This window comes from Liolophura sinensis, chromosome 13 (assembly GCF_032854445.1).
Source record: "Liolophura sinensis isolate JHLJ2023 chromosome 13, CUHK_Ljap_v2, whole genome shotgun sequence".
NCBI lineage: Eukaryota > Metazoa > Mollusca > Polyplacophora > Chitonida > Chitonidae > Liolophura > Liolophura sinensis.
In genome coordinates this window covers 8680431-8702877 of record NC_088307.1, presented here as the reverse complement: position 1 = coordinate 8702877, position 22447 = coordinate 8680431, and the positions used below count along the sequence as shown (strand labels likewise).

At 38.3% G+C, this 22447-nt stretch overlaps 1 protein-coding gene across 1 annotated transcript in view; it reads right to left on the bottom strand.

The window, feature by feature from the left end:
- Positions 1-16832: 16832 nt before the first annotated feature.
- Positions 16833-22447, bottom strand: part of LOC135480234 (ecotropic viral integration site 5 ortholog-like) — a 99081-nt gene continuing 93466 nt past the window's right edge. The window contains 1 exon segment of the mRNA XM_064760012.1: positions 16833-19527. Within this exon segment, the coding sequence (XP_064616082.1) occupies positions 19195-19527 (333 nt within the window). The 3' untranslated portion in view covers positions 16833-19194.

The following is a 22447-nucleotide window of genomic DNA, read 5'->3' as shown; positions in this document are numbered from 1 at the left end:
GTGCCACCCAGGTAAAGAAAGCCCTTTCGGTAACCTCTCTTATGGCCCGGGATATCACGTGTAAATTACAATCTTTGCCATTCGTGTCTCGTGGGGTAATACATGGTTTTGGGGGTGATGTCACAGAAGGGGAAGTGTCATGTAACAATACATTGTATCTTTATAGTTGTACATTTCTCAGTGCGGCTTAGTCACGTGACGTGTTCATTTCAGCCGCAGCCAGGTAGTCATCTGGTAAATTTCTAGCCAATCAGTTTCGATTGACCGATGCTTCTAGAAAATGACCTTGTTTATGTTTTTTCTTTGTTCTTTCTCGAAGCTTCGATGACAATATATAATATTGTAGGAAGTTTTGTAGGCTTAGGGAGAGTCAGTGATAGTTATGAACAGAGATCGACAGTGATACGACAGTGATATTTGGAGAGCTACAAGGTGTCTTTGACGGAGTTATGGACGATACGTCATGGTTGTAGTTAGAAGAAATCGTTAGTACCTTTTGGAGTGGAAAAGCCGGTGAAATTTGGAATAGCCGGACCAGGACAAACAGGTGATTGTTGGCGGACATTCTGCTGTTTGTGAACTGTGATTATCGTGTATATAATAACCACTTGCTGGAGGATTTGTGGTCTCGATACCAGAAGAGTATCAACCTCCCTTCGTAAGACGAGTCGGAGGATTCAACCGTGTTAAGACTGGGGGAAATAACAAACTGCGCCAGTAAAGAAGAAACGGACGTCCAGAAACTGGATTGGAATATTCCAGGGCCAACTGGACAACGACGGAAAGTCAAGTTAAGGACTGTAGCGTAACTCAGGTCTGACGTATTTGTACATGCTAGTAAGCGGTCGTCATTTATTGTAACATTTATTATATATATATATATATATATATATATATATATATATCCTGCGCATTGCTATTTGTAGTTTAACGCATTATATTTCCTTTTGGTTTATTCAGTTGTTAAACCAACTTTTTGAGTGTTTGAGAGTGTTACTCTGTTTGACCCAGGTTAGGCTCGTTATCGGGAATTGATTTTGGCTTATTATACCGATACCCTAACAGAAGAACTACAAGCATTGAAGAAAAATAATGTCACTAAAGTACAGCGATTGACCAAGCGAAAAGAAAAAATTAAAACTAGATGCATGTTGTTGTATTTTGATTTTCTCGAAGTAGTATCCCTAGGATAAGAAATAGTTTCTGTTAAGCCATATGTGCCACGTGCGGTCCGTTGGCCAAAAAGTGTCAGGCTTTTGGGCATGTTTCAGCGGAGTATAGGGGGCGCCCGTGGTGTCCAGGTGGGGGGCGCCCATACCTATGACGAATGCAACCACCTGAATAATCCTAAATATGTTAACTGCGGGTGTGTCACTCATAGTTCTGCGTGCATGGGTTGCCCCTATCGAAAGGAATCTGCAAAGCACAATATATTAAAGTAACGCAGAAAATTTCCTTTGCAGAAGCGCTAAAATCCGTTCGGACTGACACTCACCCCGTGTGTCCCGAAGGCTCTAATGAGCAGGCCTTGCTGGCTGGCTCGGCTAAAGACCTCCCCCAATCCCCCACCGAAGAACCCCAACTGAAGAACCCCACTCCGCTCTTTACAAGCCGATAAGGCCTGTTCTCAAGTCTGTGGCCACCAAGACAACTTCGTCTGGGTGTACGTAGACTGAGGAAGTGCCATTCTCCACTGTAACAAAGTTGATAGCTATTTTTTTGTGGAAAACTAATTAAGGTTTTTGAAACTAAGGACCCCAAAGGATTAGTACCGGTTGTTTTCAGCATGGCCCAGAACCGCCTCGGTTCTCAGGTTATTGGCTTTAAGAGGCTTAGTGCCTTATCAGCTGTGTCCCCAGAAGATCGATGGCCATAATGTATCTTTTAGACAGTATAAAAATTTATCCTTATCTTGTTTTATTCTATTTTCCGATGGCTTATTACTTGCTACACCAGTATATACGTGGTCTTAGTTCTCATGAGGAAGAACTTAAATTTTATCTGAACAATCTTACATTATTTATTTTTTTGATTGGTGTTTTACGCCGTACTCAAAAACATTTCACTTATACGACGGCGGCCAGCATTATGGTGGGAGGAAACCTCTGCCCGGACGAAACCCACGACCATCCGCAGGTTGCTGTCAGACCTTCCGGACAGGTGAACAGTCTTAAGCCTGCTCCTCAGGTAATATGTCTACAGGAAACAATGTTAAAGCCACATATAGACTTTACTTAGCCGAGGTATTTTATAGGCAGAATACATAGGGATACAGGTAGGAGTGATGGTCTGGCCATATTTTTGAAAGACGGTCTATCGTTATCTAAATTAAAGTTACCTCCCTTTAAAAGTATAGTGGCACGGTGTTTTAACATTGCTACCATAATGGTACACCTGCAAGTGTTGTTAATATATTCAACCCTGCTAGTCATCTTGATAGAAACGATTTTGATACTCTTATGACTTATATTAACAGTTCTTACACATCATGTGAGTATTTTAACGTTTATGATCACTTACGGGGCAGCACGACAAGGAATTTTAATCTAAGGGAAATGACTGCTTTTATTAATGATTGTGAAATGTGTGTATTAAATGATGGGACAGGCACTCGTATAGATCCTCATCCTGGTAATCTCTCTCATTTAGACCTTAGTCTTTCCTCTGCAGATATAGGCCTGTCTTTTAATTGGTCTGTTGATACCATAAGTCCTTGTCCCTAGCGATCACTTACCTGTTCTAGTCATCTGTAATAGAGATATATGAACCCTGCAGGTCAACCTCCTAGGTAGTGTGTGAAAAGGGTAAACTGGGATGTACATAAAGAAGAATGTATTAGGTGGTTTTCTCATGATATGTATAATAATGATGTCGATATATTTGCAGATAATGTACTTAATGCTATCGATGTGGCTGCATAAAAGTGTATTCCTAAATCTTCAGGTAAGGTGTCTATTAAAATACCTGTTCCTTGGTGGAACGACGATAGTTCTAATGCTATGAAAAATCGGAAACATTTAAAAAATTGTGCAAATCGCACTCGTTTATACCAAGATATTGTGTTATTTAAAAGAGCTAAAGCTGTAGCACAGCGGGCTATTAAAACAGCTAAGAGCGATTACAGGCGGCAATGCTGTTCTAAGTTATCTGAAAATAGAAATACAAAAGAAGTGTGGAATAGAATGAATTCGATTAAAGGTAAAAGAAAATCAAATAACACCCCAAGTATTGTTCATAATAATACTAATTCTGTCACTAACAGCCCAACTATTGTTCATAATAATACTAATTCTGTCACTAACACCCCAACTACTGTTCATAATAATACTAATTCTGTCACTAACACCCCAACTATTGTTCACAATAATACTAATTCTGTCACTAACACCCCAACTATTGTTCATAATAATACTAATTCTGTCACTAACACCCCAACTATTGTTCATAATAATACCAATTCTGTCACTAACAGCCCAACTATTGTTCATAATAATACCAATTCTGTCACTAACACCCCAACTATTGTTCATAATAATACTAATTCTGTCACTAACACCCCAACTATTGTTCATAATAATACTAATTCTGTCACTAACACCCCAACTATTGTTCATAATAATACTAATTCTGTCACTAACACCCCAACTATTGTTCACAATAATACTAATTCTGTCACTAACAGCCCAACTATTGTTCACAATAATACTAATTCTGTCACTAACACCCCAACTATTGTTCACAATAATACTAATTCTGTCACTAACACCCCAACTATTGTTCACAATAATACTAATTCTGTCACTAACAGCCCAACTATTGTTCACAATAATACTAATTCTGTCACTAACACCCCAACTATTGTTCATAATAATACCAATTCTGTCACTAACAGCCCAACTATTGTTCACAATAATACTAATTCTGTCACTAACACCCCAACTATTGTTCATAATAATACCAATTCTGTCACTAACAGCCCAACTATTGTTCACAATAATACTAATTCTGTCACTAACACCCCAACTATTGTTCATAATAATACTAATTCTGTCACTAACAGCCCAACTATTGTTCACAATAATACTAATTCTGTCACTAACACCCCAACTATTGTTCACAATAATACTAATTCTGTCACTAACAGCCCAACTATTGTTCACAATAATACTAATTCTGTCACTAACACCCCAACTATTGTTCATAATAATACCAATTCTGTCACTAACAGCCCAACTATTGTTCACAATAATACTAATTCTGTCACTGATATTGACAAAACCAATATTTTTGCAGATCGTTTGTCTTTCGTTTCCAGTTCGAAAAATTATTCTCCCGGGTTTATATCTCATAAGAAAGATATTGAAGAGGTGCATACTTTTAATAATATTCTTTTCGATGACATGCCAATTAATTTGTTCATTTGTTGAATGCATTTATACCTCTGATTATAGATGCATTTTGAATGATAAAATATAGCAATCTATGAATGACAAGTGGAAAAAAGCTGAAGTAACATCACTGGCCCCGATATGGTCAGAAAAGGTCATGGTAAAATCCAAAGTTTTAAATCCATTATACTACAGTCGAATAACATTCTAAAAAACATAAATCGATCTATTTTCCCAGACGGTATTTAATGGTCTCTCATCTGACAGGTACTTCATGCTAGTGTGTTCTTTGTCTTTAAAATACGAAAATTTGATTCTAACTATATAGTTCCGCGCGATGACACCAGTGGTGAGGCTTAGTGCTTGTCTGGTAGTGGCAGTGATGTAAAGCAAGCGTAGAGAGCGGCAGGGAGCATGCAGCATCCCCAGTAAGAACAACAACACGATATTTATATGTTTTTCTATGCATAAACAATTGGTTTATTTATTTATATATTTATTTGACTGGTCTTTTACGCTGTACTCAAGAATATTTCACTTACACGACGGCGAGTAGCATTATGATGGGAGGAAACTTTTTGCGAAGCTTTTTTCAGACGTCCGTGATGTAATAAATGTGATCCCGCAATAGTTGCATAATATATTTGACAGGTCACGTGATACTGTAGGACTTTTTTTTACCTTTAGCGATAAAAGAGCTCGAACCCAAAACTCACCTATTGGTACATGTAACAGGTTGGTTACATGTATCAGTTGGCCCCGAACTTAATGCTACTGCAAGGAAGGTCCCTGTACAGTACCATTCAGTGTACCAGTTTGTAACACACTGGTAGCAAGGTGGTCACGACCATGTTTTACCAAGTTCAAAGCCAAGCTGTAACCTTGCTGTTACCAATTAGTAACTAACCAGTTACCAACAGGTTGGTATCGTAGTAAGCTAACAGATTAGTTATGATAAATTAGATACCATCTGAATGGGGTTTCAATATGAGTCCCTAATATAATACTTTAAATACAAATAGAAATGACAAAATATTCAATTCTCATGTGATAAAAAAATAAGCTGAACATTCCTTCGCTTGAAATCAGTGTTTTAGCATGGTTATATAGATTGATTTATTGATTGATTTATTTAATCAAGAACTTGTCATTAATATGGCGGCGATCAGGTTTTTGGGGTAAAAGAAACAGGAGTTACTGGAGTTATTTCTTCGATAAGTTCCTTGTCAAATCTGCGGACTAAGGATCGCAGGTGAAATGGCGAGAGACGGATTCGGACACACACCTCATTTTTCTATGATGTGATAGTCTCAACGACGCAGTGGTTTGACTATCTCAGAGAGCGTGGTTTCCAGCCTCCATATTTTCTGAGCTATAATATTTAAACTGTCACTCAACATCTGACACTTGCAGTACAAGTTATATAAGCCTATTTGTTCAAAAAAAAACTTGGATTTACGTGTTTTGTTTCTTATTTTTTATTGGTTTTCAGAAGCTATCAGCCTGAGACAAGATACAAAGTTGTCAACCTATGAATTCTTCAACATGACGCATTCCTGATTAACTGTGACTGTTTTATGTAATGACAATAACCGAAATAACATAAGGATAATCTGTTGATATAGACAGATATTGGAATTGATATTACCGATAACAGGGGAGACAAACAGTGGGTGACGGCGACGAGAAAAAGTCATAGGTATTTGATTAGATAACTCAATTAATATTCATATTTGGAATAAATTTAACACAGACTAAAATTAATACTAAAAAGAAATAGAATCAAGTTTCATTGTACTGCTGGAGACACGTGCACGGGGGTGGAAAGCTCTTAGTCGACTTTTAACTACCAAAGTAATTGTAACAACAATGCACAAAAAGCACAAATAGATTTTTTAAATCTCACCCAGCTGAGGTGGGTGAAAACGTACCAAGTAGTTGTAAATTTATCGTATTATAACAGGAAATACATAGTATTAAAAAAATATATATTTTGTAACTAGAACTGATCACTATGGTTTAATGTACCTGCATATATATATAGCTGTCGCAAGATATGCTGAAATAAAAAAACCTCTGAAGAACCATCATGATAGGGTGAAACTAGTAAGCTAAATCAACAAGTTGTGTTTGTCATGTTTCTTCCATATATATATATATATATATATATATATATATATATATATATATATATATATATATATATACGCCTGCTTGTGCATTATGTGAATGACCTCCGAGGTTACCTTTATTTATTTTATTTGCTTTCGCCATACTCAAGAATATTTCACTTATACGATGGCAGCCAGCATTATCTCGGGAGGAAACCGGGGGAAACTGACGGCCGTCCGCAGGCTTCTGGCAGACCTTCCCACGTACGGCCGGAGAGGAAGCCAGCATGAGCTGGACTTGAACACACAGCGACAGCAGAGGCTCCTATGTCATTGCGTAGCGCTAGCGCGTTAAGCATCAGGGGGTATTTTATTCCAACCGAACAACCAACCAGAGTTGTCTTCTCGTGTAAATCACTTCCATACGCGCCATTTTCAGTTCGTACATGTACCACTTGTTTTTGGGAACCTTGCGAGATAAGACGACGGCTGTTTCATACTGTTCTCTATTGCATGTAGAATGTTGTCCGTTATGTAAAGCGCAGCATCAAAGTCCCTCTTATCAACCCATAACCTGAGATCTGATTCAGCCTCTAAGCCTGAAATAACCTGCTCAAGGATGAAAGTTCCAGAAGAGTCTTCTTACGAAACAAAGGCGTCATAACCATACGGTCGTCTTCAGTACTGTCAAGACGCTGGTGGCCAGTCCTCTTACTCCAGATAGACGTCATATAGCACAAGTACCGGATTTTCCAGTGCTATTGATGGATTATTTTCTATATTAAGGCTATCAGAAACAAAGACAACACCACATATAATCCATAAATTAAAACTGGGTAAGTTCGAAGCTATTTAGCACCTTTAAGGGTTCTTCAGAGTGAATCATATACGGAAACATTGTTGGTTCTTTGATGAACCTTTTCTAAAAGGTTCCTTGAAGAACCCTCAACATGGGGATCAGTAAGAAACCAACAAAGGTCCTTCGTTATAAAAATGGTTCTTCAAGGATCCTTTAAAAGTTCTTCCTTACACAGACTGGTAATGGTTCTTCAAAGAACCATCTTTCCCTTAATGTATCATTCACAGTTATTTGTACCACTTTAGATAATGACTTTTAAATATAAAAAAGTTTAGCATTTAAGAGTAAATGAACTCCATCGTCTTACGCGGTTTTAATGCTGTACCTCCTGAATGCCAGACCCCTACCTGCGGACTATAATAGATAAAAGATTTGCTCCTTTTTAGGGAAAGCCATCTAACTTGTAAACTCCATCTAACTTGTAAACGTCCTACATGTGACACGATTTTAATCTGCTCAGCCAGATGAAACGGTCACAATATTTTAGCAAGACAAATTATTTCCCTCGCTCCGAAGTAATATTTCACGAAAACGAATTTTTCTTGCAAAAATTTCGTTTTTCATTATGTACCTAATTGCATGTAGGAAATAGTGAAAGCAGTACTTGCATACACACCCATGTATACGTTACGCCGTACTAAAGGATATTTCACTTATACGACTGTGGCCAGCATTATGGTGGGAGGAACCGCACGGACCTTAGGGATAACCCACGACAATCCGCATGTTGTCGACACGACCTTCCCACGTACAGTATAATTCGAAAGGAATATACAGTGAAATTATATTGACAATGTACAAAAAGAGAGAGCAACGCGGAAAATAATAAGTAAATGCAGTAAAATCTGAACTAAATAAGTTAAAACATGACATCTTTTCTGTACTAAGATTTACATAGTTAATTCAAATGTGGGCTTATTTGAATTCACCATGGCGGTATATATTCCGCATCAGACAAAATATTCAGTTTTTCATTGGACAACAACGGTCACGTGGAGTATAGATATATTCTGGAATCCTGCCGACGACGTCAAATATGTCTCCTTTCGTTGAATTGTAAATTGTTAAAACTTCCTCTTAGCACACATAGCACTGAATTGATGGGTCTTTACAGAATAAATTCGTTACATGGTTACTCACTAATAGGATATGCAAATATATGATGTCAGTAACCTTTTACTCACGTGAGGATTACTGACACATTTCACTGATGATCCAAAGCCGGTTAATAAAAAACGAACGCGTTGAACGAGTGGAGTTGAGGTTCAAATATATGTATTACAGTGCAGTTGTACTTGGAGATGAATGGCTCAATTGACCGGGGCATAATAGGGTCAGCATACATAAATTCATATATCCTTAGTTAAGTGTATACATAAAATTATATGCTGAGCGTTAAGTATTGTACATATTCATTAATGCCGTTATCCCGAAATGTCAGCATTCTATCTTCTAAATACCCAAATCAGCCAGTATGTTAAACATTCACGGGATGGAGGTCAAACAATCAACGCTTGACGCAGTCGTGACGAACTTGACAACATGTCAACTGCCTTTGAGTGAGTGAGTGAGTGCTTGGTGTTTAACGTCGTACTTAACAACTTTTCAGTCATATGACCGCGAGTGCATGTAATGTGCCTCCTTGTTGCAGGACGGATTTCCACCCCTATTTTATATAATGCTGCTTTACTGAGACGGCTTACCGAAGGCAAGTAAGCTGCCCTGCCCGAGCCATTATACCGGCCCATCGTAGCACCTCTCCCACCCACTCCTTGAGCGTCGCTCCTCTGTGGCACCTTTGTTTTCAAGGACATGATCATCATTCTGTACAACCCGATCAACACGGGAACTGGCAAGAGAAAGACACCGGTATCTACCTGCCCTCTGCTTATGATCCGTTAATCCTCCGACAACCCCACAGAGCCTAATCCAATTATATGTATATTATTCTAATATATTAACTGATTTTTTTTAGATAAGGTTTCCATTGTTTATCCTTTGTTTAATATTTTGTTAATCTTTTGAACTCTGTTATCTCTCGTTGACACTTGTAACTCAGGCTGTACATATATAAACTCTGCAATTTTTACTGATGTCAACCACTTGAAAATGATGCTAGTATCGGCATCGAAACGTCGTGTGCATAATAAACAAGAAGTTGTTATCCATAAGAAATCTATCTCGTCTTAGCTGAACTATCAACTTCTGAATGCCATTGAAAGAAGTCAAGAGAAAGGCAACACAAAATCAATAGTAAGTTGTAGTAATACGCCCATGAACTACTCCAACAACAACAACAGTACACTCTCGTCGTATTGTGGACAATGATAACCCCTTATATATGGTAATGATTCCTTAAGGTATGGCCGCCCCAACAAAAAAAAACACCAAGATGATGGTCAGCACCAGACAGACCTTCTTCCATGTACACCATCCTAACGACTTTAGTGGATGACACGTAAGCGTATAGCGCTCCACTCCGACCACAAGAAAAAATTAAAATGGAGCAGAGGAGGACTTTGGGAGATGCTTGTTTGGATTGAGAGACGATTGTTTGGATTGAGAGACGATTGTTTGGATTGAGAGACGATTGTTTGGTTTGAGAGACGATTGTTTGGATTGAGAGACGATTGTTTGGATTGAGAGACGACTGTTTGGATTGAGAGACGATTGTTTGGATTGGGAGACGACTGTTTGGTTTGGGAGACACTTGTTTGGATTGAGAGACGATTGTTGGATTGAGGGACGATTGTTTGGTTTGGGAGACGATTGTTTGATTTAGGAGACGATTGTTTGGATTGAGAGACGATTGTTTGGTTTGGGAGACGATTGTTGGATTGAGAGACGATTGTTTGGATTGAGAGACGACTGTTTGGATTGAGAGACGATTGTTTGATCTGGGAGACGATTGTTTGGATTGAGAGACGATTGTTTGGTTTGGGAGACGATTGTTGGATTGAGAGATTGTTTGGATTGAGAGACGACTGTTTGGATTGAGAGACGATTGTTTGGTCTGGGAGACGATTGTTTGGATTGAGAGACGATTGTTTGGTTTGGGAGACGATTGTTGGATTGAGAGACGATTGTTTGGATTGAGAGACGATTGTTTGGATTGAGAGACGATTGTTTGGTTTGGAAGATGCTTGTTTGGATTGAGAGACGATTGTCTGGTTTGGGAGATGCTTGTTTGGATTGAGAGGCGATTGTTTGGATTGAGAGACGATTGTTTGGATTGAGAGACGACTGTTTGGATTAAGAGACGATTGTTTGGTTTGGGAGATGCTTATTCGACCGGTGTGTGTAGTCGCGTTTCATTGTTTGACGCAGGTTGTAAATTTCATGTCGCGGGGAATTCTTCAAGTACTTCTATAACGGAGAATGAGCCTATGTCTATCAGCGAGCGTAAGGAACTGAGGCAAGGTGAGGTATTTCCGCTGATGTTGTGAGCGTACGTCAAGCATGCTAGCTGTGTTGTTGATACGCCAATACCTCACACAGGCGTCCGATAAAACAACACAGTTAAAGGCTGAACAAAGGTTTTTCGGTACATTTCCTCACGTCATCTCCCTTTCAGCATTTCTAGTAAAAGACAGCCCTGAATCAGCTTTGTTTTTGGTTAACAGATTGTGTGCTGTTGTTGGATACATCCCACTGATTGTCTGTTGTCGTGATGCGCATGGCGGCATAGTTCTGACATAAAACAGGATCTTAATGACAAAGGACACTTAATAAATGAATCAATGAATGAATGATTGTGGCTTAACGCCATTTGAGTGCGAGTGAGTGCTTAGGACTTGACGTTGTACTTAACAATTGTTCAGTCTTTACAGTGCATGTACATCTAATGTGCCTTCGTTTTCCAGGACGGATTTCCATCGTTCTTTTATTTAGTGCTGCTTCGATGGGAAGGTATCAGCCATATTGATACGGGTCAATCAGTCGTTGCACTGCCTACTTAATGCTGCACGCCAATCGAGCAAGTTATAACTTCCTATAGGGTAATGTCTATAAGGAGTAACTTGATGCGGGATTGACCCTGGATCTACCGCTCCCAAAGCAGACGCTCTGAGCCACTGGGGCCGGTGGACACTTAGTCGACTATTGACGGAATGTTTGCCGATCGTACGAGTATTATGTGTATAAAAGAGGGAAGTCAAACATATTTCTGGATGAAGTTTATTGTTTATCACCTCTCCTCACAACACGAAAGACGAATCTCATTTACATGATAAGTATAAAGATTTGCTGCAACTCAATTTGTAGTAGTGAAAAAAAGCAGTTTATAATAATTATTACAAGTAATTCATAACGGTTATATCCATAAGCTTAGTTTCGACACCAAGAACTGGTGGTGACGTCCTAATTATTCAAAAGCAAATTGCATGTAGGACAATGAGCATGCAGGGTAATTTGTTTTACAATGGCTGCACCAACAAGTGGCTAGCAAAAACTCCACGCAGTAAGACAGCTGACGCTATTGTCTCCGCGAATAGACGAAATCGTTGTGATTTCCTAACATCCATCTCGAAATCCATAGAGACGTGAGACCATATACTACAAGAGATAAATTAAAATCCATTCATTACGGTTATATTATTCTTAAACGTGTAAACAATTCCAAATATGACAGTGTTAGAAACAGGGTTTACAGTTAACTCGATAGCAGTTTAGGTAACTGGTGTCGCCCTCACACAAAACATGTTGAACTCCGCCCAATATCCAGCATGGAAATGTTTTTTTTTTTTTTTTTTTTTGGTAATTATCACGTCACCCGAGGCAATGGATTCTTGTGGTAAACCAGCGTATGGACTTTAACATTATGAATTAGATAAAGTGTTCTCACTTCATTTTCCTTGCAAGAATATGAACTTCCAACATATTAACGTGTAGAGCTTGTGTTGTTACATGTCACTGACTAAACGCAATTTAGGTAGCGAGTATAACTGAAATTATACAGCTAAATATAGGCGGCTGGCTAAAAGAAATTGACTATAGGAAAGTTGCTTTATGTGCTGGGGCCGCTTGCACAGAGATCGTTGGCTAAGTTGATTGTAACTACCATGGCGACACGTGTTTAAAGCGTCTGTTACCTTCGTAGTTACAGTCAACTTAGGCTACGATCGGTTTGTGCAAGAGATCCCTGGGCTCGTCGCAGATTGGTGGCCGCTTCGGTAGCCTAAGAGTTTGAGCGTCTGGCTCGAAGTCGGGAGACCCGGGGTCAAACGAAAGGCTTTGAAAATGGTACTTCGTGCTGTCTCGCTTGGCGCTCAGCAAGAAAACTAGACTGGATGGTCCGGTGTCAGTATAATGTGACTGAGTGGTGTGCATGTCATGTTTGGTGTTGAACTGACGAACTTTTTCATGTAAGACGTACCGATCTGCACACCATTTTGGTCTTCCACTGAGGTTGAGCGTTGTCGACCGCTTGCCACCAAAGCCCAAATAACACTGAGATTGAGGGATTTTCACAAATGCCCCATCCGAAGCGGTAATTGTACCCGTACAATAAGTTTTCTGGCAAATGAAAGGCAATTGAAACGCTCGGCCACCACTACTCCCCTAAAATCCTTATATAAAATATCTTGCTATTTTTATTACAGAAGAAAAACGGATCCACGCCTCAATATGACTTTGGATTTTTTCAGACAAGATTTCCCACGTAAAGTGATTAGTCTTAAATAAATAAATAAATAAATGAAGACAGAAACAAAACGAATGATTCTTCCGTCAAATGACGTGCGATATTAGCATCCTTTATTCAGCATAAATGACCAGATACGTCGCCCAATTTTATGTAATTGACGGTATACTATATGGATATAAACGATCAGCAATATACACATCACTTTGTACACAATACGTGTAGTTATTAATAATATAACACAGTTGGCACGTTCGAATCTATTTTCACAGATAAAGCGCGCGACAAACCACGCGCAATCTTTGTTGTTGCTACTTAAAAAAAAAGTCTACCTCGGAAATGGCCATTATTAATAAGTTGTTCTACAAAACTTGGTGGTAAGTCTAAAATATCACCCAAAATATAAACATCAACAAACTGCAGACAGTTAGGTATCTAAGAAGAAAAACAAATCCAGTTTTATACATGTAAAAAAAATCGCAAGGTATACAAAATTACAACCAATCGTTTGTCGAAGACAAAGCTGATGCTCTACTTATATGATCAGAACGCTCAATGCGACAAACATGTAACAGATTGCACATTTCATGATGGACTGTATACTGGGGTTTTGTTATAGCATCGATGTGTGTTTGAAATGATGAAGATCGCGACATTGCCATTGCACATGTTACAGTGATACTATACTGCAGTTTTGCACTCATCAATTTATTTTCAGTTATATATGTGATTGGATAGATCCAGAAATTAGTATATATTGTACGTATTAAATTGTGTTTTATTTGTCAAATTTAGAACTTATAAATCTGATTCTCATAATCCTGAACTTCACATAAACATACACTACAAAACAAAGAACGCCTTCCTGAAAAAATAAAAAATACAGTATGTTGAAAATACAATACCATTCTTTATTATGTGTTGGGAGACGAGATTGGAGTACAAGTAGATGAGAACTCCTGTGGTCGAAATTGGGGAGACAACTTCAACAATTAGAACCTTTCCGTCTATGCTGTAGTCCACTGTTCATTCCAAGTGTTGGGACGGTATTTTGCGGGCGAACTGGTAGCCTATTCAATACTCGTGCGCAGCAAGAGAAAAACGGTAATTTCAGCCTAAATCCCATGATCGCCATTGAAACATTCATTTTACATTACACTTGAATGTTTTACAAGTTGAAATGCGTGAGTATTAAGTTTCATTTCCATGACACAATTTTTTGAGTTATAACGTTGGATGGTTTTGTGACGTCTTTTCATGGACAATCAGTTTTCGTGCATTAATGGCGTTTTCTCAAGGTCAAAGAGATAAAACAAATAAAATGAAACAGAACAGTGTAATTACCATAAGATTACAGGTCACATTATGACAATTCTACAAGCAGTCACGCACACAATCCTTCAAGTAGTCAAAGATAAAAACTGCATGTTAATGATCAGCTAATCATGCAATACCACTGTAAAAACTTCCAATCACATGCACCAGGTAATACAAAAGTAAACCAATAGGCTCGTGGTTGTCCAAAAACACAATCTGCTTTTCAGGTTTTCGTCTGTTACTAATCTTGCGACTGTACGAGTATTTTTAATAATTTCACCTGCACCATTAACTTACATCTGTTGCTAAATCATTACCTGTGCAGCAGGATTAACACTCCCAAAGCCTGTTCTCATGGCTATAATTTGATTCATGGCTTGAATATGTTGAATTTGTCTCATGGTTTGAATATGGCTAATGAACCTGTGACATTTCCTGAGAAAAAAATTTGAAATCTTGACATGTAAGCACACAATTACTATTTCTGAAAGTAATCAAGTTTAACAAGAGTTCACGTCAGAAAGGGGATGCTAACATTAGTGTTTGTACATGTAGTTCATGGACTGAGATCAGAGATATAAATTAATTTGTTTTTGTTTTAATTCGTCCTTTGACGTGAGCCGTTTCAGGTGCCATGGACGATCTCCCCAAAACATATAGTGAGATCAAACAGTTCAAGGGCAAGTAAGAAGACAACATTTTTTCTAACTGCATGGCTGAAATTATCAGTTATTGGCAAATCTAAATAAACACAATGATCTACTTTTCTTTTAGAAAAACCTTGATCAAATCCGCTATTAAAAAAAACTGAGAAATTAAGGAATAAGTTAAAATTAAGGTACATTAAAATATACAGCTTCAAGGTTTACATAATTTAGATTTGATATACAACATAATAAGTATCTACAAACCAACTCAAGAAAATGCCACTAAGAATTTACCTATATATAAAAACACGGGACACCCCTAACACACCCAAATATTGAAAATGAGGTATTAAACTAGAAAATAATTTTACATTCTTAACGCATAGCACTCTACCTGGCTTCAGGTCAACCTTCTTAAAGCACAGATTTCATGGTATATCTTCCATGGTACAAATGAAGTTTAGTTTTAAAACAATGATTTCATGATCTGAAGTGAGACAAGAATGTTTAACTCATAGATTTCCTCTACTGGTACCTAACACGATGAACCAGACAAAATGTTTACTATCAGCCTGTATACCTTATACACTTCAAGGCAAACAGAAGGTGAAATTTGTAATGAAACTAAACAGTTAAAGCTGATTTGATTACTGAAGATCAGAATGCAGTTTGTGTTCAATCTCACCCAGAAAGCTGTCAAAAAAGAGCAGAATGAAGTTTGATTGTGACCAAGAAAAAAAAAAAGGGGGGGGGGGCTTTAATTTCTCATCTTCACCATTGTCCAATAAATGATAATTCTAAATCAGTGTCCTAACATAGCTTGATACAGTTTAAAGTACAGATACACTGTATGTCCATCTACTACATGAAAATAACTGTTTCACGGACGTGATTGTGTTTGCGATAGCCTGTGATAGGTTGATGAAGGTGTTCCCAGCACCCGTTTTACCTGTATGATTCTACTACCCTGTCAATTTACCTCCCAATAAATCTCTGTCCAGTGCATTATGAGTGAGAAACGCCATTTTCACTTTTACATTTATAACCTGTAACACAGGTGTGCAGAATCTGTGAAAACATTCTGGCGTATTTATATCATTTTTATTCTGAGATGAACTACTGTGGAAGTAAGTAATCACAAACGCAGTCACATGTTCATGGGTATAGACGTAAAGTGTCCATCTGGAAATTCTTCACGGCAGAAATGCACGAGTTTACAGAGGCAAAAATGCTTTGTCGTACACCATATTGCACATAATCAATCAGAAAGGTCAAAGAGTTCACTACATTTCCTCAGTGAAACATAAAAAAATACCTTACACTAATGTATTACAAGTGTATCATGATAGACATGCCCCTGTAGAGGGTAAAGTTACATGATAACGACATGAGTGCCAATCAGAGTTACTAGTAAAAGTGTTTCTTTAAATATGTTAAATATATGGCCAATCAAAAAAGGCATCACAGACTCTGGATGGAAGCCTCCACCAATGACCAGCATTGTTGCAAAACACTTAAAGACATTACTTGTAAGGCAAAAAAAAAATTATGTGCAAGTGTGACGGACTTGCACAGTCTCACGGACTTGCACGTAGTCTCACGGACTTGCACATAGTCTCACGGACTTGCACATAGTCCTACTGACTTACATGTGCCCAAAATGCTCTCTATGAATTCTTAGCAGCATTTTATGCCAGTTTTCCAAAACAAATATGCTTCAGGCTTTGCTTATTTTATTAGAAGGAAAAAAGAATTCTGCTTTTATACCTAATCACCATAATTCTGTTGGGATGTGCACCCAGTAAACCTAACTATAAGAACGGTCTAATAAATCCGTTTTACAGATGGAATCAATAAACACTATCATTTTGTGCGATAGTAAGAACACTGTCTGGAAAGCCTACATCCAATCACAATGCTGAAATCACAAGAGGTGTGTTTAGATAATGACTCACATTTGGTTGAGTTCATTACAGACACAGGGGTCACAGCTACATGTTACTGTTAGCCTGCGTCAGCACCAAGAAAGCTTTCTTTTCACTGCAAGCAACTACACACAGAAAAAAGTTGTTCCAAAACATCATATTAATCCATGCAGAATTGCTTTGAAACTGAATTACATAAACAACAACCTTGTTTTGTTTTTTACGTCTTTTGATCAACCCAACAATCTATAGGAACTAACAATTACTCTTTACAAAATTTTACAAAAGAAAGACTGACCGGCTTTTACAAATGGTTAAGTACGAGACCTTGACAATGGGAAGTTTGTCATCATGATGTAACATGGGTATATACAGTTTTCCAACTCCAAACATTAATGTATACCTATGAAAATTCCCGTTTACAACAAAGCTGAAAAATCAAATATTTTGAAGGGAAGGAAACGCGAAAAAGCTATCTGAATTCAGTGAAAAAAAAAACCTCTAAAAATCTAAAAAGAACAAGTAATGTACTGGGTTTTTCACATAAAATTTGATAGATGTTGCTAGACTCTGTTTGTTTCATCCCCCTTTTCAGACACAATTTCTGATGGTCTTTTAATTCATGATTAGGCGGTATGGATGGTTGCGAGTTCCGACAGATTTCCTCCTTCCATAATGTTGGTTTCTGTCGTGTAAGTGAAATATTCTGGAGTACGGCCTAACAGACCAATCAAATAAATAAATAAATATTGATGATTCATTTTTCATGTTCGCTACCCTTTAACTGATCTCCAACAGTTCATTTACAACCCCTCATTTTGAACATGCACATGGAAAATGTATGTAAAATATGCGCAGTCATTAGTGTAGGCATTATAAATGAATTCCACCAACATGATATTTCAAAGACTTTGTATACATGAAGCAAAAATGTCTGCAAATGTCTGACATTTTCACTTCATGTGACATTTCATCATTTACAAAGACCTTATGTACATGAAGCTGAAATGTCTACAAATGTCTGAAGTTTTCACTTTACTTGATATTTCATTTTTGAAAGGAGTAAGTTTACCTTTCAGAACTGAAGAGAAAAAAAACAAAAAAAACATTGTGTACAGAGTTGACACAACAGTACCAGTCATGCCAATGGTGAATTCCACAATGCCACTGTTGACCTCAGCCAAAATATAAAAAGCAATCAAAGTTGTTAATAGAGTAAATATTTTCATAAATTTCCATTTTCTGTGAATTCTGCATTTTCGGTTTTCAGTTTTGAGTAGTCCATACAAGTCGAGAGCACTGAACTGTGGGATACAATGATATTGTTAACCTTCTGTGTGAGTATTTTAGCAGTTTTTCTATTAAATGTTTCATTTTAAACTTTACGTAAAAAAAAACATTTCTTAAACCATGGAAAATAATAAAAATTACTGGCATGCAATAAGTGCAGATGTTAGTCATCTAATATAATTCAAATAAGCTTACTTCATATCTACAAAACATTTACATACTGCTATGTAACAAACAGTGTATAATGTAACAAAACTGTAACAAAATGAGTACTTCACTGTAACACAGTACTCTGCTGATATGCTACATACAACAAATACAACTTTTTTCTTCATACATCAGTGATAAATTATGTGCTCACATACTAGGAACAGTTTGGTAACAGACCATATTTACAGCTACTGTACTAGATCAAAACGTGTATTTTAATGGAGGGAAATTTTGTACAAACAGGCTCAATTCTGGCTCAAACCAGTTTGAACTGGATACTTCTTTCAATGTTGTTCAAACTGGTTTAAGCTGGCTTTAACCAGCTCACATTAATAACACCAGACTTCTATAAGCACAATGCTGAAGATGATCAATTCAACAACAGTCAGAAAGTTGTTCATCCTACTTTCGAATAAATATGACATTTAATCATAAAGGCGATACAGTATATGATCGTTGATCCAGTCGCTGATTGTGATATCCATTAAGAATTGAGAACCTAAGAAATGACTGGCCTTGTCTAGCTCCTGTCTCCTTAGAAGGCCTTAAGTTCAGACACACCACACATCAGTTTGCCGTTACTGTAATATTGCCAGATAGGCCTATCCACCACAACATCAACAACCACGACAATAGATGACAAACTTGCACTGAGTTGACCGGCAAACAGTGACTACCGTTATGGCTGCAGCTGCGTTTAAACACCCCCAAATCGTCTCCATCTCAGGATGATCTCAAATCCACAAAGGAAATTAGCACGCAGCTGTACACACAGTCTACTTTTCGCCCCGTACAAACACAAAGAGTTACGTGACAGATGCAGAACTCCCGTTCACTCGCGGTGATGCTTCATCTTCGGATATCACGTCTAAATTGCAGTTCTCGCCGTTGCTGCTGGCAGACTGAGTATCCAAGGAGTGACACACACTGTCTGCCTTCCCATTAGTTAAGTTTCCGTTGAAGTGCGCCTTGTCAGCGACCTTTGACCCTGTGCCCTCAATGATCTCAGAGAGTGTACGGTTGAGGTTCTCAGTACTGGCTAAGTCCGCTTCCCAGTCTTCCTCCGCCACGCTGTTGTACATACTCGGGATACGACTCGGGTCCATCGGCACCTTACTCCACGACTTCAGGGCCAGAACCTGTGCCAAAGAAAGCAGAGAGAGAGAGACAATTAGCAATGAGATTCAAATGAGTTTCTGTACAACGCCATATATTCAAGATTTTTTTTTTTTTTTACTTATGTCAAGTTATGAACGTGAGTTTAGGAATTAGTCAGGCAGTGAATAGCTTGACAATGTCATCCATGTTGATGATTTAATAATATCTCAATACTTCAAACTTTTCAAGCGAAGAAATTCTTCAAATACAGTGTTTGACATGAAAAAACAATGTATCACAAAAAGGTGGAATGACTCTAAAAACTTTAAGGCCATGAGCCTGGTTTTCAATATGCTATTGCTCTAGTGGTAGAGACAAAAGAAAAACAACACATTTTATAATCTCAAGTAAAACAGTTCTCTACATATAGTGGCAGCTCCCAAAAGTCACAGATCCCCCTACTAACCATTCCATATATTTATTTATTTATTTATTTGATTGGTGTTTTATGCCGTACTCAAGAATATTTCACTTATACGACGACGGCCAGCATTATGGTGGGTGGAAACCGGGCACAGCCCGGGGGAAACCCAAGACATCCACAGGTTGCTGGCAGACCTTCCCACTTACAGCGGGAGAGGAAGCCAGCATGAGCTGGACTTGAACTCACAGCGACCGCATTGGTCAGAGGCTCCTGGATCATTACGCTGTGCTAGCGCGCTGACCAACTGAGCCACAGACGACCCATTCCATATATAAACACAGTCCAACAAAATTTAACAGGGAAATAATCAATTTGGAAAATTACTGTCCCTGCTGAGAAGTTTTATACAGTCACACTTTTTTTTTGGGGGGGGGGGGAGGGGGGGAGCGCATTTGATTTACTTTGACGATGATATTTGTCAAGAGTTTGTCTTCATGGTCATGTGTTGTTAGCTTCAAGCAGGAGTTCTACATGCCTACATGTTCTACATGGAGGGTGTGATGTTGTTGTTGTTGGGTTTGAGCTCTTCTTGTTCTTCATTGCGGTGAACATTTTTGAAACGCTCAAGTGCCGCAGCTTGTAACTGCATAACAGTCATTTTATTCTCATTTAGACTTCGAAACTGTTTGGAACTATTACAGTGTAATTGCTCTGGTGATATTTGGCCCAACATCCTGTGAATCGAAATACTTATGGGTATAAATGGAAAATTTTCCACAAAACTTCATACAGAGCTCAACAGTACTCATGTCATCTTAAAACAAAATTACAATAAAAGAACTCCACTGACTTCATTTAGCCGAATAAAAGCAATTTTTGGAAATTCTTAAATTTGTACATTTATATATGTTGGCATAAGCAGCAGCATGAAATAGACTTAGCTTTCCACACCACCCCTTTTTAACGGTCACAAAGTGTCACATTACATAACACCTATGTCTGTCAATGATCTACAAACTGTTCTACTGACACTGCTTTAACAAACCACACCAGTAATGGTCTGACATTGCTTTAACAAACCACACCAGTAATAGTTGACCACTGTCTTATCAAACCACACCGGTAATAGTCTGACACTGCTTTACCAAACCCCACCAGTAATAGTTTGGCATTGCTTTACCAAACCACACCGATAATAGTCTGACATTGCTTTACCAAACCACACCAGTAATAGTCTGACACTGCTTTACCAAACCACACCAGTAATAGTCTGACACTGCTTTACCAAACCACACCAGTAATAGTCTGACACTGCTTTACCAAACCACACCAGTAATAGTCTGACATTGCTTTACCAAACCACACCGATAATAGTCTGACATTGCTTTACCAAACCACACCAGTAATAGTCTGACACTGCTTTACCAAACCACACCAGTAATAGTCTGACACTGCTTTACCAAACCACACAGGTAATAGTCTGACATTGCCTTATCAACCACACCTGTAATAGTCTGACATTGCTTTACAAACCACACCAGTAATAGTCTGACACTGCTTTACCAAACCACACCGGTAATAGTCTGGCATTGCTTTACCAAACCACACCAGTAATAGTCTGGACACTGCTTTACCAACCACACCGGTAATAGTCTGACATCGCTTTACCAACCACACCAATAATAGTCTGACATTGCTTTACCAAACCACACCGATAATAGTCTGACATTGCTTTACCAAACCACACAGGTAATAGTCTGACATTGCCTTATCAAACCACACCTGTAATAGTCTGACAATGCTTTACCAAACCACACCAGTAATAGTCTGACACTGCTTTACCAAACCACACCAGTAATAGTTTGACATCGCTTTACCAAACCACACCGATAATAGTCTGGCATTGCTTTACCAAACCACACCAGTAATAGTCTGGACACTGCTTTACCAAACCACACCAGTAATAGTCTGACACTGCTTTACCAAACCACACCAGTAATAGTCTGACACTGCTTTACCAAACCACACCAGTAATAGTCTGACATTGCTTTACCAAACCACACCGATAATAGTCTGACATTGCTTTACCAAACCACACCAGTAATAGTCTGACACTGCTTTACCAAACCACACCAGTAATAGTCTGACACTGCTTTACCAAACCACACCAGTAATAGTCTGACACTGCTTTACCAAACCACACCGGTAATAGTCTGACATCGCTTTACCAAACCACACCGATAATAGTCTGACATTGCTTTACCAAACCACACCGATAATAGTCTGACATTGCTTTACCAAACCACACAGGTAATAGTCTGACATTGCCTTATCAAACCACACCTGTAATAGTCTGATAATGCTTTACCAAACCACACCAGTAATAGTCTGACATTGTCTTATCGAACCACACTGGTAATAGTCTGGTGCATTGCCTTAAAACTGCACCAGTAATAGCCCGATATTGCCTTATCAAATGCCATGACCACCGGTAACAGTCTGACATTGCCTTACCAAACCACACCAGTAATAGTTTG